This window comes from Pezoporus flaviventris, unplaced genomic scaffold, assembly GCF_033815535.1.
Source record: "Pezoporus flaviventris isolate CSIRO_AGI_PZ_B2104156 unplaced genomic scaffold, CSIRO_AGI_Pfla_v1 ptg000015l, whole genome shotgun sequence".
Lineage (NCBI taxonomy): Eukaryota > Metazoa > Chordata > Aves > Psittaciformes > Psittacidae > Pezoporus > Pezoporus flaviventris.
In genome coordinates, this window is record NW_026892563.1 from 9218504 (window position 1) to 9234037 (window position 15534).

Sequence of the window (15534 nt, forward strand, 5' to 3'; positions counted from 1 at the left end):
CATGACCACTTGTCAGGGCTCCTCGGTCCATTCCAGCTGCGTTATTGCCTGGTGCTCATGCTCCATGAAGGTGGCCCCTCATGTCCTGCAGCCGAGGGGGGGGAGGGCTTTTTTCCCCCCAGGCTGGACTAGCAAGCGTGCCTGGGTTTTTTTGCCTTCCTCTGCAGCCGAGCACAGGCCCTTCATGGGGCTCCTTTGGGTCATGGTGTCCCAAAGGCAGCTGCTCGTGCTCCACGCAGCTGGCCCTCGTGCCCCGCATCCAGGGGGAGGCAGCCTTCTGTCCTCTGGAGTACTGAGCACCACCCCAAGTCAGGTCTTCCATGGCCCTTGCTGGCCGGGTTCTTCTTGCACCACTCTCGCACCACCACGGCACCACTCCTGCCCTGGCTTCCCTTTGTCAGGCTGCAAGGGAGGGTTCTTTCAGCTAAAGTGAAGGGTCTAAACTAAACCAGACTCAAATTAACTAAGCTAAACTAAACCAAATAACTACTTAGAAATAAATAAAATACTCTTTCTACCTGTAACCGTTCTGATTTGTGTCTTTGAAAGTGCTTTTGGTGCGAAATTCCCCTGGCATTTCAGGTAAATAAGGATCTCCTCATTGTACAACTCCTTGTGAGTGCAGGGAATGGAATGGAATGAAATGGAATGGAATAGAACAGGAGAGAATGGAATGGAACTGAACAGAATACAACAGAAAGCTATGCTACGTTATGCATACAGAATAAGAATAGTTAGGGTTGGAAAGGACCTTAAGATCATCTGGTTCCAACCCCCCTGGCATGGGCAGGGACACCTCACACTTAACCATCTCACCCAAGGCTCTGTCCAACCTGGCCTTGAACACCACCAGGGATGGAGCATTTACAACCTCCCCGGGCAATGCATTCCAGTGCCTCACCACCCTCACAGGAAAGAACTTCCTCCATATATCCCACCTAAACTTCCCCTGTTTAAATTTTAACCGGTTACCCCTTCTCCTATCTCTACAGTTCCTAATGAATAGTCCCTTCCCAGCATCCCTATAGGCCTCCTTCAGATACTGGAAGGCTGCTGTGAGGACTCCATGCAGCCTTCTCTTCTCCAGGCTGAACAGCCCCACTTTCTCAGCCCATCTTCATACAGGAGGTGCTCCAGTCCCCTGATCATCCTTGTGGCCCTCCTCTGGACTTGTTCCAACAGTTCTATGTCCTTTTTACATTGAGGACACCAGAACTGCACACAATACTCCAAGTGAGGTCTCACGAGAGCAGAGTATAGGGGCAGGATCACCTCCTTTGACCTGCTGGTCATGCTCCTTTTGATGTAGCCCAGGATACAGATGGCTTTCTGGGCTGCGAGTACACAATGAAGCAGGTTCATGTCAAGTTTCTCCTCAACCAACACCCCGGAGTCCTTCTCCACAGGGCTGCTCTGAATCTCTTCTCTGCCCAGCCCCATCATAGAAGGCACCAAGTTGGTCAGGCAGGATTTCCCCTTAGTGAAGCCATGCTGGCTGTCACCAAGCACCTTGTTGATTTTCATGTGCCTTAGCATGCCTTCCAGGAGAATCTGCTCCAAGATTTTGCCAGGCACAGAGGTGAGACTGATTGTTTTGTAGTTCCCTTGGTCATTCATTTTCCCCTTCTTGAAAATGGGGGTTATATTTCCCTTTTTCCAGTCATCGGGAACTTCACCTGACTGCCATGATTTTTCAAATGTGATGGACAGTGGCTTAGCAACTTCATTTGCCAGCTCCTTCAGGACCCACAGATGGATTTCATCAGGTCCCATGGACTTGTGCACATTCAGGTTCTTAAGATTGTCTTGAACCAGATCCTCTCCTAGCTCCATGTTCTTCTTACATGATACTTCACTGAGGGTTTTAAAACTACAGAATTGAGACACTTGTGTTTCATGAGCATTGCAGGGAAAACCTGCTTCGTCCAGAGAGTTTAAACCAAATTGGGATCAAAACACTTTGTTGAGCTTTTGAGAATGTGGAATTAGGCAGCAGTCAGTGGAGGGTTGCATTCAAGTAGTAATACAAGAGGTAAACCCCCAAACTAGACACATGCATGTTAACAAACTATTCTACAGAACTGAGTCACTGTCCTGGGTTCAGCAGTAGCAGTCATTTTTCTCCGTCTTAGTAGTTGGTACAGTGCTGTGGTTTTAACTTTTGGCGTGGGAACAGTGCTGATAATACCAATGTTTTTATTTGTTGCTCAGCAATGTTTACTCTGACCAAGGACTTCCTGAGTCTCCTGCTCTTCCAGGGAGGAGGGAAAGCCAGGAAGAAGCAGAGACAGGACACCTGACCCAAACTAACCAAAGAGGTATTCCATACCACAGCATGTCATGCCCACTATATAAACTGGGGGCAGTTACCCAAAAGCCTAGATCACTGCTCAGGTCGGGCTGGGTATCGGTCAGCGGGTGGTGAGCGGTTGTATTCTCTCCCCTTGTTACTTCCCTTATTGTTATTATTATCGGTGGTAGCAGCATTGGTTTTGTGTTATACCTTAGTTACGGGTCTGTTCTTATCTCAAGCCGTGGGAGTTACATTCTTTCGATTCTCCTCCACATCCCTCCGGGAGCTGGGGGAGGAAGTGGGGAATGAGCGAGTGGCTGCGTGGTTCTGGGTTGCTGGCTAAGCTTAAACCATGCGCAAAACAAGACTCTTAACTAGCATGCAAACTCTGTTCCACATGTATTACGTTTGGTTATACCAAAATACGTAGTTTATAACTATCTAGCATTTCCAAGTAACTATTTTTTCACAAAATCTGGGTCACTGTTACCTCTACATACACTTTATATAATCTTCCATATTACTAATGGAAAGTACTTGACACTGTCCAGCAAGTACTGGTTCCTGAGGGCACACTTTCTGATGACTCTGCAGTAACAAATTAACAAAATTTGCTAACTTTTCAAAACAGCCAATGCATTATTTTATTTCTATAAGAGTATATGGTTTGGGTTTGAAGCAGGATGTCATATCAGAAGTAAACATGTTGTGCTCTTTTTCTGTATTAAGATCTGAAATACTGCCAAAAATGTAATAAGGTTATTTAACAAGATCCATTTTATAGGAAAATGTGTTGAATGGCATTGATTTTTATCTTCTAATTCCCTTTTGGCAGAGGTCTTAAAATATTGGCTAGACAATTTTCCTGCTACTGCAGACTAAAATTCTGATCCAGGGATTGATTTTAGATAGCTTCGTTCCACCTTTGTTTTTCTTCATAAATCTAAGCACTCTGTCATTTCTTCAGAGGAGCAACTATTCCCACCCTAAGTAAAGCTACCACCATGGTTAAAATACTGCTTTTTCTTTCGATAATAAAGTTAAAATTTTCAGATGAGACCAATGTTTTGCCTCCATCTACAGGAACACCACCTGGGGACTTATGTCACAATATTAGATTTTCTAAGAGCCTGTAAATATTCCTTTTTCCTCATTAGCACAATAAATTCACTGAATCAGCGGGGACTGTCTCTGTGCTGAACACATCTTTGCTTTCGTGCTTTCAGATGCTTTTCTCAGCTTTTCTTATTAGCTAATCTTTAACTCACCACCTCTTTGAATTCACTACCAAAGGCCATTTAGTTTTTTGCATCATCTTGACTTTTCTGTTCCCTCATGTAACTATTTAAGTGTCTTAGTAAGAAAAAATAAGTATCAAAAAGATTGTGTTCACTGTAGAATGATTTCGTTTCTGAGTTTCCAGTGCTTACTTCTTTCCAGTGCTTACTTCTCTCTTTCAGATACTTTTATAATTCCCTTTGCTGGATAAAGAAGCAGTGTGAGCCAGCACTAAAACACTTCCTCACTATAATGTGGTTTCATCACTACATTTTAGTAATTAATATTCTAAAAATTTCAGATAAGTTTATTCACATTCCAACTTTAAAAATAATTTTAGAGGTTGCTAAGCAACAGTGACCTGCCATATGGCCAGTTAACAATTTTTGTTCCGAGATCACTTGTGTCTTTCTCAGATTTGCATCTACAGATTTTGCTCTCTCCCCCAGCTGGTATTTCCCTCTTCTACAGAGCAATCCAAAGAATCCCCTGTGTAATTATGACTGGGTTTAGTTCACTTCTAAATTAATTATTACAAACAAGCAATTACTTTTTAACTTGATAACAAAACGATTTTAACTAGGATTTATATATCTTGTCACTCAAGAAATGTTTCAGCTATTGACTTGTGTTACATCTGTTCTACAGCTTCTACTGACTGCTAGGCCTGTAGTCACTCATCAGGCTAGCCTTGCTTCTAATACTGCAGTAACTTTTTCATCTTTCTAAAAACATGCTTAGTGACACCTTAAAATGTTTTACAGCACAGATACTCTAATCAAGTAGAATGAATCTGTAGCAAAAAGAATTGCCAGAAATAATCAAGAGATTCCTTATTTTTATTCCAGAAAAGAAACAAAAAACACAAGGGATACACCGATTCTGAAGACAAACATGCACCATGAAAGCACATGACTGGTTCCAGTGACAGTTAGAGAAATGGATGGGGCTTTGAGCAACCTGGTCTAGTGAAAGGGAAGTTAGAGCTAGATGATCCCTTCTAACACCTAACCATTCTATGATTCTATGAAGTGAACTGCAGAAAGATACAGAAGGACTCTACTGATCAAGAAGTGATGAAATGAAAGTATGGATGGACTGACTAGAATTCAAGACTATTAAATTTGCCAAGAAAATTGCTACTTATATTTTAAGTACAAACCTCCAAATTATTTGTGTCATCCAGTACCTGTGGAACATTACATTAGCTGTGATATAATCATGTACAGATACCTTAGCAGGTAAATATTAACACAAATTTTATCATAGAATCATACAGGTTAGAAAAAAGCCTTAAGATCATTGAGTCCAACTGTCAACCTAGCACTGCCGAGACCACTACTAAATCATATCCCTAAGCATCACATCTATATGTCTTTTAAATACATCCAGGGATGCTGACTCCACCATTTCCCTGGGCAGCCTGTTCCAATGCTTGCCACCCTGTTGGTAAATATTTTTTTCCTGACATTCAATCTAAACTTCCCCTGATGTAACTTGAGGCCATTTACTCATCCTATTGCTTGTTACTTGGCAGAAGAGAGCAACATGCAGCTCACTACAACCTCTTTTCAGGTAGTTGGAGAGACTAATAAAGTCCCCCCAAGCCTCCTTTTCTCCAGGCTAAACCACCCCAGCTGTCTCAGCTGCTCATTTTTTTAAGAAATGCAATCTAGAGGGTTTTATAAGTTTAAATTAAGATTTTAACAATATATATATAATCAACCAGCAAAGAAGGGATCAAGCCAAGAAAAAAAGAAAGCAATTAATATTTCAGAATCAAATTTAAGATACTAGAAAAATCTGAGGCAACAGAGACTGACTAAAGTTGACAAGATCAATCTGAAGGCTAGCGTACAACTTTTCATTGACAAGGGACACAGAGAACACAGCATACAATCAGCTGACACCTCCCTCTGGCTGACTAAGGAGAAGCAAACACGAAACAACATGCAGTATAAATGGTGCAATTTGAGCACAGATCACTGCTGGATGAGAAAAGGATGTGAGAAATGAGCACAAATTTAAGATAGCTTGGATAAACAAACCAAATTAATTGATCTTATAGAGCAAGTCTCCTGTGGTTATGTGCCTTTGAGAAAACCAGGAGCAAGTAAAAAGCGCTATTTTGAGCTAATAAAAGAGAACTGAGGTAATGATGACAAAGACAAGGTTGAGGATTTGATAAATAGTAGAATGGAGAGAAAGATAATTTTCTGATTCTATTCAGGAAAACCTTCATAACACAGATTATTTTAGTGAAAAGAAAAAAAAACAACCCACAAATTCATCATATATAAGACTATTCTTACCTGTTTTCTGAGGTGAAAGGTCTTTTCCTGATAGAACTTTCAAATTAACTCTGCCCGATCCCAATACTGGAATAGAGAGCTTCTTAGGAACCTCAAAGAATTCTTGCATACTCACTTCTACACTGTAATCCACATACTTCAGCTCTGGTGGGAATTTATGAGGTTTCAGGAGTGCATGTCTCTGAAGTGAAGGAATAATGTATACTTATGAACAATCATCTCATAATAATTTCAGATTAAGACATCTAAAATTATACAGGTCTAAATATGTAATTCTAAAGCTATATTGGTAATTTGGCAAGTTACATAGAAATTGTTGAAAGATCCTTCTAAATAAAGACTGTCTTGTATAGTTTTGCTAGACATCATGTGTCTGAAACATTCGTTTAAGAAAAATGGAGTTTGAAGTTTACAGCAAAACCATTCCTATCCAGAAACCACTGTGCAGTCCCTTAAAGTATTCAGGAAAGGCAAGAAAAGGGGAGAATAAAGATGAAAAGAAAACACATTTTGTATCAGATGTAGACAGATTTTTCCTCTTTTACTTTATAAAAGTTTCTGGATAATAAAACACATGAAAACGAAAAATTATTTTTCTGGGTTTGAAGGATAATTATATAGTTAGCTGAGCTAACTTTGCTACTTTGAAATTCACAACACATTTTAGAAATCAAAGCATTTATAATTAATTTTAGGGATAAATAAACCCCCCCTTTGGTAAAAAGCATTTCTAATCAACAGTAAAACACCTATTAGTAAAGGATTAGCACAGTAAAGACAAGCTGAAAATTATAGAATCATAGAATAGTTAGGATTGAAGGGACCTTAAGATCATCTGCTTCCAAACCCCTTGCCATGGGCAGGGACATCTCACACTAAACCATGTCACACAAGTCATCTAAACATCCTAATCAACTAAATTTGACTCCTGTAAGATAGCATTACAGAAATAATGCAACGGTTTAATACCCTACTTGCTGAAAATTGCCATTTTCAATCAAATAACACAATATAATTTGAATGTTCAAGATTAACTGTAAGTTGAACAAATTTAAAATCTGAAACTAGTTGCATCTTTTTTATAGAAAAGTCTTTGGAACAAATGACTGCTGTGAATTATCTTGAAGCAAATCTAGGGAGAAGATAATTACAGAAAAGTTTAGTTTGTGCTAAGAAAACTGGTTTATTCTATTTGTTTAAAATAGTGTCAGGACAACAGGTATCATGGTAGGTATTAGAATGGGGCAAGGAAGGGAGATCCATTCTGGGAATTCAAAAAGACAATTTAAAATGAAAGTGGATTGTTCTTAAGGACTACTATTAAGGGTAATATGGTCAAATCAACTGGGCTGGAGTTCTGCTTTGGGTTGGTGGCTTGTCTATTATTCGGTTGGTTTGGTTTTTTTTCTTTTTTAATACAAAACTCACATTCCCTTTCCAGTTTTATAAAGCAGACCCACACTCTGCATTGCTTTTTTTTGACCATTAATCTATCCATCAAAAATGTCAACATGGCTTTAAATACAAAGTACATTTGGAATTTAGGAATCTGTAAAAACAAATAATCATTTATGATTCTTGTTCTATAAAGAACTGGACACATGTATGTGACTGAAAAAAGTACTCATTGAAATGAAACATTAAATAAGGGTTTTTTTACTGTATATGCACCACTTGTGTAGTGCAAATATAATCTACAGAAGGAACAAGAAGATTTGTTATGTGACTTGAAAACCTGGACTCACTGTTGAATGATTTCTATCATGCAAGACTGGAAGTTCACTGATAGTGCTTGCTCATACACACACATAAGATAAATTAAAAAAAAAAAAATCAATACATCAAGTCAGTTGCTATATTAATAGCAAGTTCCATTTCTCTCTGATAGGACTGAAATGACAGAAGACTTTGCAGTGGGAAAAAGATACTTCATTTTCACTTGTATTGGGAAGCTTCAAACCTAAAGAATTACATGTATTTACCAGTTTAAATTTGATTTAGACCTTCTGTATATTCAAATACAAATTTGTACCTACACATGGTTTTGGTAATTAGATTATTTTCCAACACTGAAATAAAAATCCAACATGATTTAAAAGTTTTGGTAAATTTTAATTGACAAAATGATTGTAAGATGACCTTTGGTGGAGCACTGAACACTTCAATTATAATTATCTTGAAGATATATCTTATGATCTAAAAAATAACTGAAGTACTTATTTTAAGATCCTTGTTCATGCTATCTCATTTTTAAAGATATGTTAAGAAAAAAGACAGCTGGTTAGTATTACATAGTCTATGAAAATATCAAATATTTCCTGGTACATTGTCAAAGAGTAAATGAGGAAAACATTTTTAATGAAAAACCTAGATCTTTTTGAAAGGGAAAAAAAATGCTACAAACACACACAAGACTAAAATATGTTGCCTCAAAGGGCAACATTTCCAAGAAAAGAGAAAATGTCCAACATAATTCAGATAAATGTTGCAACTGCTATATTTTTTAATATTTTTCATGGCAGTAAGTTAGATCAAATTTAATATTTATTCATTCTTATTATCAATTACAGATCTAAGGCTGCTGTGCTACAATAAGACATATTCCAACACATACTTCATCAATGTAATGGTTCATGGCATTCCATGTGGGGAAGTGCTACTACCAGTTAACAACAGTATTTGTACTCACTTCCCAGGATTAATTTCTTTTTAGAATAATTTTTCAAAAAAGGACTGGAGAGTATATAAAGCATCAGAATTAAACTTGGTATTTTTCAAAGAACAATTGATTTTCCAAGGTATTTTCTTAGAACTACCACCTGCACTTTCTATGCGTAAAGTATGGCAGATTCTATTACAGAATGCAGAAGAACCTTACTCTTTCCCTGCAGATCCCTTCCAGATCCTAATTTAGCCCCATTACTTCCTTTCAGGAATTAACTTCTAAAACCGTTCCTCATGAATAAAATAATTTCATTATGTCAATCTCTCTGAATCCCTGTGATAAACCATGTTTGACATTTCCCTTAATCCCATATCAAAAGATAAGCGATGCAATATAAAAGACATTGGTTCCACTTATAAACTCAATAAATTGAAATCTGACCCCAGAACCTTTTGTGAAAAGTTCATTCCAATTCAAATATATCTAATGTAACTTTGTAACTTTTTAATTACAGTATCTTCTCTCTTCAAGGACACTATGATTTTTTCTAAAATTTAAAAAAGCAAACTGTCCAAACTTAACTTACAATTTTTCCATAATCACATAGAAGACCACAAAATCCTTGAAACATGGGTGTCTATGAAGAGCAGACTTTGAAGATCAGAGCTGGACAGATGTGGGATGAGATTCTGTCACATCAGCCAAGCAGCAGAAGCCACAGCTTTGAGTGCACAAGGTCTCTGCTCATCTTCCATTGATCAAAGACAATTAGTACCACCACGATTTACTAAAATAAAATATTCAGTGCTGCTTAGTCCTATGGACAGCAGGACAGAAAGAAAATGCACAATGTCCTAACATCTAGAATATGGCTGTGGGCACAGAGATCTGCTGTCCATGATAAGCCATGGATTTGAAGGAAGGCAAAATAGAGCCTAAATACTTTTTACAGTTTAACTATGAGGACACATCTGGACACAGAGGCAAGTGCAAGCTTTACTTTAGTGATTCTGCAGAACAGGACTTCTCTCCCTTCCCCAATGCAATGTGTAATTATACAAGGAGGTTACTAGCATCTCTGACTATGAAGAAAGAGCCTTGTATCTAGAAACTGGGTTTAATTTATTCATCAATTTATGATGAAGGAAAATGAGGCATGTTATTTTGAATTTCACTTCACTAACTGCAACTCCCCCTGCATACCCATGTGAATTCTCATTATTCTGTTATTTCCTTCCTTCTTTTAATCACTTTCCTCTATTTACTACCATTAGCAACTTCAATCTAAACAAGTTATGTTCTTCTTCCACATTCTCTCCCCTTTCTTACCATGTTTTTCTTCCCTTGTTATCTGTTTGCCTAAACTTTCCACCTACAGCTTTCTCTTATTAATCATTTAAAATGTATTTTGTAATTATTCACAAAAATGCCAGTCCCAACCTTAACAGTGGCAGAGTTCCATCCTATATTCTTTTTACTACTACTAAAAATGTTTTAGTTGGAATTAAATTAATGAAATACTCAAGAGGTAAGAAATTCCCACAATTGTATACTTAAAAATAAAACTCAGGACTAATAAAAAATTCACAGCCATAAATGGGCATGCACCCAGGATATTATTTAGTGTCTGGGGTTTTTTGCCTTGTATATATTTACTAATAGAATTAAGAAGCACGAGGTTAGTGATTTTAATTTCTGATTTTCCTTTAAATATCAAGATATGCATCTTTAGATTCCAATTGCTTTAGCATCCTTGCTTCCTATCTCTTCACTACTCAGCTTCTCTAACTGGTTTATTTTTTGATGCTATTTGTTTTCAAATATTTTTTAGATTATACCAAAGTTAAAACACACCAAAAAAAAAATCCTGTAACAAATTCTTTGGATTGTTTTGGTAGTACTGGTTACTTTGGGGAGACAGGAAAGGAGATGGCAGATTAAGTACTTAACGTTGCTGCTAGTGAGTCCTTCAGTGCCCAAGATTTTAAAATAAACTATTAAATTTCTCTTTGCAGCAGAACTGTTTAATGAGCTGATTTTAACCTAGCTAAATAAGTAAAAGAGAGATATAAAGATTTAGCTAATATTCCTGCACCTTTCCATTGAATGACCACTTCCAAGTTCCTCCGACTTAACTGTCCCTGTAGTCTGATTGCACACAGTAGTAACACCTCTTAGCACAAAACACAAACAGGAGAAACAAGATGTGCACAGCAACTTTTACGGGAAAGAGATAAGAAACTCTTATTTTTTTTAGTAATTCTATTAAAATTAGAATATAAATATAATATTAGAATATTAAAAAGAATAATTTTATGAGAAAGATATAAGAAATCTTTTTTTTTTAGTAACTCTACTTATTAAAAAGAATCAAAATAGATATTTTTTTCTTACAGCAAGAAAAAGAAGCAGTAAAAAAACACGACAAAAATAGCTAGGACTTTCAACCATACATATAGATGGGTCAAGTAAAACCATATAGAAAATGTTACTGAATATATAGTTTGACTAAAAAAATATAGCCTACCTTTACTTCTGTTTTCTATGTGATTGAAGTAAACATGAGTAAAATGTACAGTTTAATAGGAATGGAAAGCATGCAATCATTTAGTTATTCCATGGATTGACAGGCGAATAAATGAAGCAAGCTGAAACAATTTTTCCTTCTGTCCATCCATTATATAACACAATTAGGTCTTCAAGAAGTGAGTAGAAAGGTGGAATAGAAATCAAAGAGTAACAAAGAGAGATACTGAGATGCTGGAGAGGGTCCAGAAAAGGGCAATGAAGCTGGTGAAGGGCCTGGAACACAAGTTTGATGAGGAACAGCTGAGGGAACTGGGGTTGTTTAGTCTTGAGAAGAGAAGGCTTGGGGGGGGGGGGGGGACGGACACGACCCTATCACTCTCTGTAACTGCCTGAAAGGAGGTATTGGAACAGGCTTCCCAGGTCAGTGGTGGAATCGCCATCCCTGAAAGTAGTCCAAAAAAGTACAGATGAGGCCCTTAGTGAAATGGCTTAGTGACAGACTTTGCAGTCATGAGATAATGGTTGGACTTGATGATCTTGAAGGTATTTACTAATTTAGTTGATTCTATGATTCTGTATGTTCCAAAGGATTTCATGAGCCTAAACAATTCACAAAACCACAGGATATGGATGGGATTTTTTTTTAATTTTTTTTTTTTAAGGGAGGGGAGGTCAATTAAGCAATGAACCTAAATCCATAATTTAGCTCCAAATTTAAATATAGAATACAAGCCCCCTTCAAAAACTTTCTTCAATTAATACCACCAGAATTTCCATACTGTCACTTTTATACAGACAGTAAGTAAGAATTTATCACAAAAGTTGTTAGGAAAACTTTTCAGGATTTAATGTGCTTAGGGATTTGCCATACTGACATATTTTTAATGTGTTTTTTCTAGATCAGTATACAGAAAACTTCTCCATTTTATTTTTCATAAGCAATTATAAGACTTTCTGTACATGGCGCAAAATACTTTTTTCTGCATACTAATTTCATTTCTCACATGATAATTTATTCAGTGTCAGTATCCATCATAATGTATTTTATATCTAATCTAATTGTCCTCTACTCTTCTATGATACAGGCAACTTTAGAACTCGTGCTAGAGTTTAGCGTACCTAGCAGTACAAAAAGTGTTGCTATTATGTTCTGCATTGATTACATTCACAGTTTCAGAGCGGTGAAGTCTTTCATTAAGTATTTGCTAAGTGACTGTGATATTAAGGGACTTCAATTATGCTTATAAAAATGTTCTCACAGCAGTGGATTAGCTATAATCCAAAAGGAAACTATTTGCATCCAGATTACATGGTTACAATTCTCTTCCTGATACAAACATACAATAGATAAAATCTACTCTGTCATTTTTCCTCACTTAATTTGTTTTGTATTAGTTTTTTGAGCTTATCTGTAAATAAAAGGCATATATTTCGCAACATCAAGACATGAGGGAAACTTCCTCTTAGTACTGGGAACCCATACTTAGGAAGCAGTCTAACTGGAAATCTGGAATAACACAGCTGCTCAGCGATCTAGCTGCAGCCAGGTAACATCACGTTCACAAGGGAAATTAAAGCCTAGAGTGTGGTTATTATCCATAGAAGGTGGCACTTGAATTCTACATGAGAAAAAAGCTTTCTCATTTGGCAATATTGCTATTATAAATTTATTCACAAGTACTAATTGAATGTTTAACAGACCACCTTGGGAAGTTTTTTGTTTCTGAATATTGAAATCTTGGGAAAATAGCTCTAGGTTGGAATGATGTTTAAGTAGGAAGCTATAGCTTATAAAGAAGATCTGTGGTTTTCCCAAACCATTTTGTATGGATTGCAAGACATGAAAAAGTCTTTCCTTCTCCTCGATTTTTTTCACAAAGCTTATTCTTTAAAGAGAAATCCTGTTTGAGAATTTTCATTTCTTACAAAAAATGTGCATAAGGAAGGATACTAATACAGATACCTATTACGTAGAGTATGAAATATAGTAAAATGTTAAGGCTCTTTTTATCTGCAGCCAAGATTTCTTGAAGTATTTAATAGTGGAGAAAGCAGCTTCAGAATGAACATGTAAAATATTGCAGTGTCTGAGGGAAATTGGGATTACAGTCAGAATGTGTGAACAAAACCCATAACTTCACAGTTTCCTGAAACTTAAAAAACACAGGCAAACAAACCAAGAGCCATTAATAATTGGAGTAACAGAGTACTGTGTTTCTCACCTCTACTCTGGACAGCCCTAACAATGCAGTTGCAACTTTAACACTACTGCTCTGCAGAGTGCCTGTGATCTTTCTTCTTTCATATTCAATAGTTGACATCTGCTGTTGTGCAGCAATAGCCAGAGCCCTTTCTCTTGAGTCATTGATCACTGGAACCTTCAGATTTTCTTCAAGAATCTGATCAAGACTACATTTCAAATATAAAACTGGCTCTACTGAACTTGGACCTGTTAAATAAAAAAAAAAAAAAGAAACAAAACTCCCACATTTGTCAACCAGTAGCATAACTGCATGGAGCATTTAAAATCTCTAATCTCCAAAGAAATGCCAGAATACAAAATTGCCTTGATGTTTAGTGTTATCGCTCTAGTACATGCTATTTACTGCAGTAACACTTTTTTTTTAATTCTTAATCATTATGGGGAAATAAAAATTAACATAGACTGAAATACAAACCACAAGTTGCTTAGGTAACAAGAAAACCCAGCCTTTAGTGTCACTACTATTATGACAATAATGAAAGTTTAAAAAGTCTTTCTGACACCTACACGACACACCCACTCTTTTACCCTGCTAGATGATGTTGCATCTCCTCTAAAGGAAGCCATAAGCAATTATTTCAAACAATAGCTAACACTGCTTCGAAATAGGATTGGCAGCAGTTTATCACTGTCTGTTTAAATACAAAAATATTGGATTGCCTGTCAAATCACAACACTGCATATAAAATTCATGCAATTTAAAATTAGAAAAATTTTAGGTAAAGATGACTTGTCCTTGTTCACCTGGCTACTACCTATATTCCAAAGCTGAAGAGACATAATCAAAAGATGTTTATGAAGACTATGTTGAAGACAATACAAGTTAAAGAAGCTCGCTAACAACCAGCTGCTGCTCTGAAGACAATAGACTGGACAACATTAAAAGAAACATCTGATAGTTACACTGTAATATCTTTCTTATAGTTCACTATAAACAATTACTTTTACAAGATATATTTAATTAATCTGGGCAAAAATGCATGGGAACTGAATAATATTTGCATGAGATAATTGTTTGCTCTATTTTACTCTTCTCCCTTCTATTAGTTTTACCTTCTAATATACTGCTAACATGCAAAACATTTGGACTATCCATTGGAAGCAATCCTGAAGGCAAAGGTATATCACCTGTTCCCTCTATCAGATATATGAATTCTCCAACCTGAAATGCAAGAACATAAAAATCCACAGAATTTAGAAAACAACTCATGCAGAAGATGAGGCAAGATATTAAAACTAAAACCAAAGATACCCTAGTAATACTTAAAATTTGATTTGTGAAACAATTTACATATTTAGGAGACCTACTATTTTAAAACTATGCTTAAATGAAAGAAAATTACAATTTCAAACCCTGCTATGATAATAAGGTACCTTTAACTGAGAATATTAAATGTGAAAAGTCAAGAAATTTCAATTAATTTAATCCTTTACAACTTCTCATATAATTTAATTGAATAAGTATACCCTGACCCATAAATACAGGAATAAAATGAATTCTATTTATGGGCTATAGGTATATATAACGTAAGCAAATTCATTCATGACTTACTTCACAGTTAAGAACTTTTTTTGAAAAATGTTTACAGTAATTTTGAGCCAGTAACATTTCTCTATAAACCAAAAAAGAGCAAAAGTCAAGACAGGAAGATGGTGCCCACAGAAAAGTTGTAAATACTCCATCCCTGGCAATGTTCAAGGCCAGGATGGGCATAGCCTTGGTCAACATGGTCTAGGGTGGGTTAGAACTAGATGGTCTTAAGGTCCTTTCCAACCCTAACTGTTTTATGATTCTATGATTCTATGTACAAATTCTCCATAAAGAAGAAATAGAGTTAACAAATCTGATTTATTTCATTAAAATAATGGAAAAACTACAAAAGCTTGAATATAAATATAAACTTGACCTAGAACAAAGCAACACAGTAATTTTTCAAGGGGGAAATGATAGATTAATTAGCAGAGAAATAATGCTTTGAATCATACATTTAAAAAAAAGTATGGCGCAAGAAAAGACAGACACATTTAAAAAAAAAAAAAAATTCACTTAAAGTACTCCAGATCTATAGATCTATCTGAACTAGGCAGGAGATATATTACTATTGTTTTGATAACTTTTTTTTTTCTTTACCACAGACTTTTTTTGGACAACATCACCTTCTACTGATTGCAAGGTAGAACTGATATAACAACT

The 15534-nt window shown here is 36.2% G+C and overlaps 1 protein-coding gene across 1 annotated transcript in view; it reads right to left on the bottom strand.

Moving 5' to 3' along the window:
• Positions 1-15534, bottom strand: part of CFAP47 (cilia and flagella associated protein 47) — a 291486-nt gene that overhangs the window by 147499 nt on the left and 128453 nt on the right. The window contains exons 44-46 of the mRNA XM_061454415.1: positions 14394-14502; positions 13300-13526; positions 5884-6064 (exon numbers count right to left, since the gene is read on the bottom strand). Coding sequence (XP_061310399.1) covers positions 5884-6064; positions 13300-13526; positions 14394-14502 — 517 coding nt within the window. The remainder of the gene's footprint in view (positions 1-5883; positions 6065-13299; positions 13527-14393; positions 14503-15534) is intronic.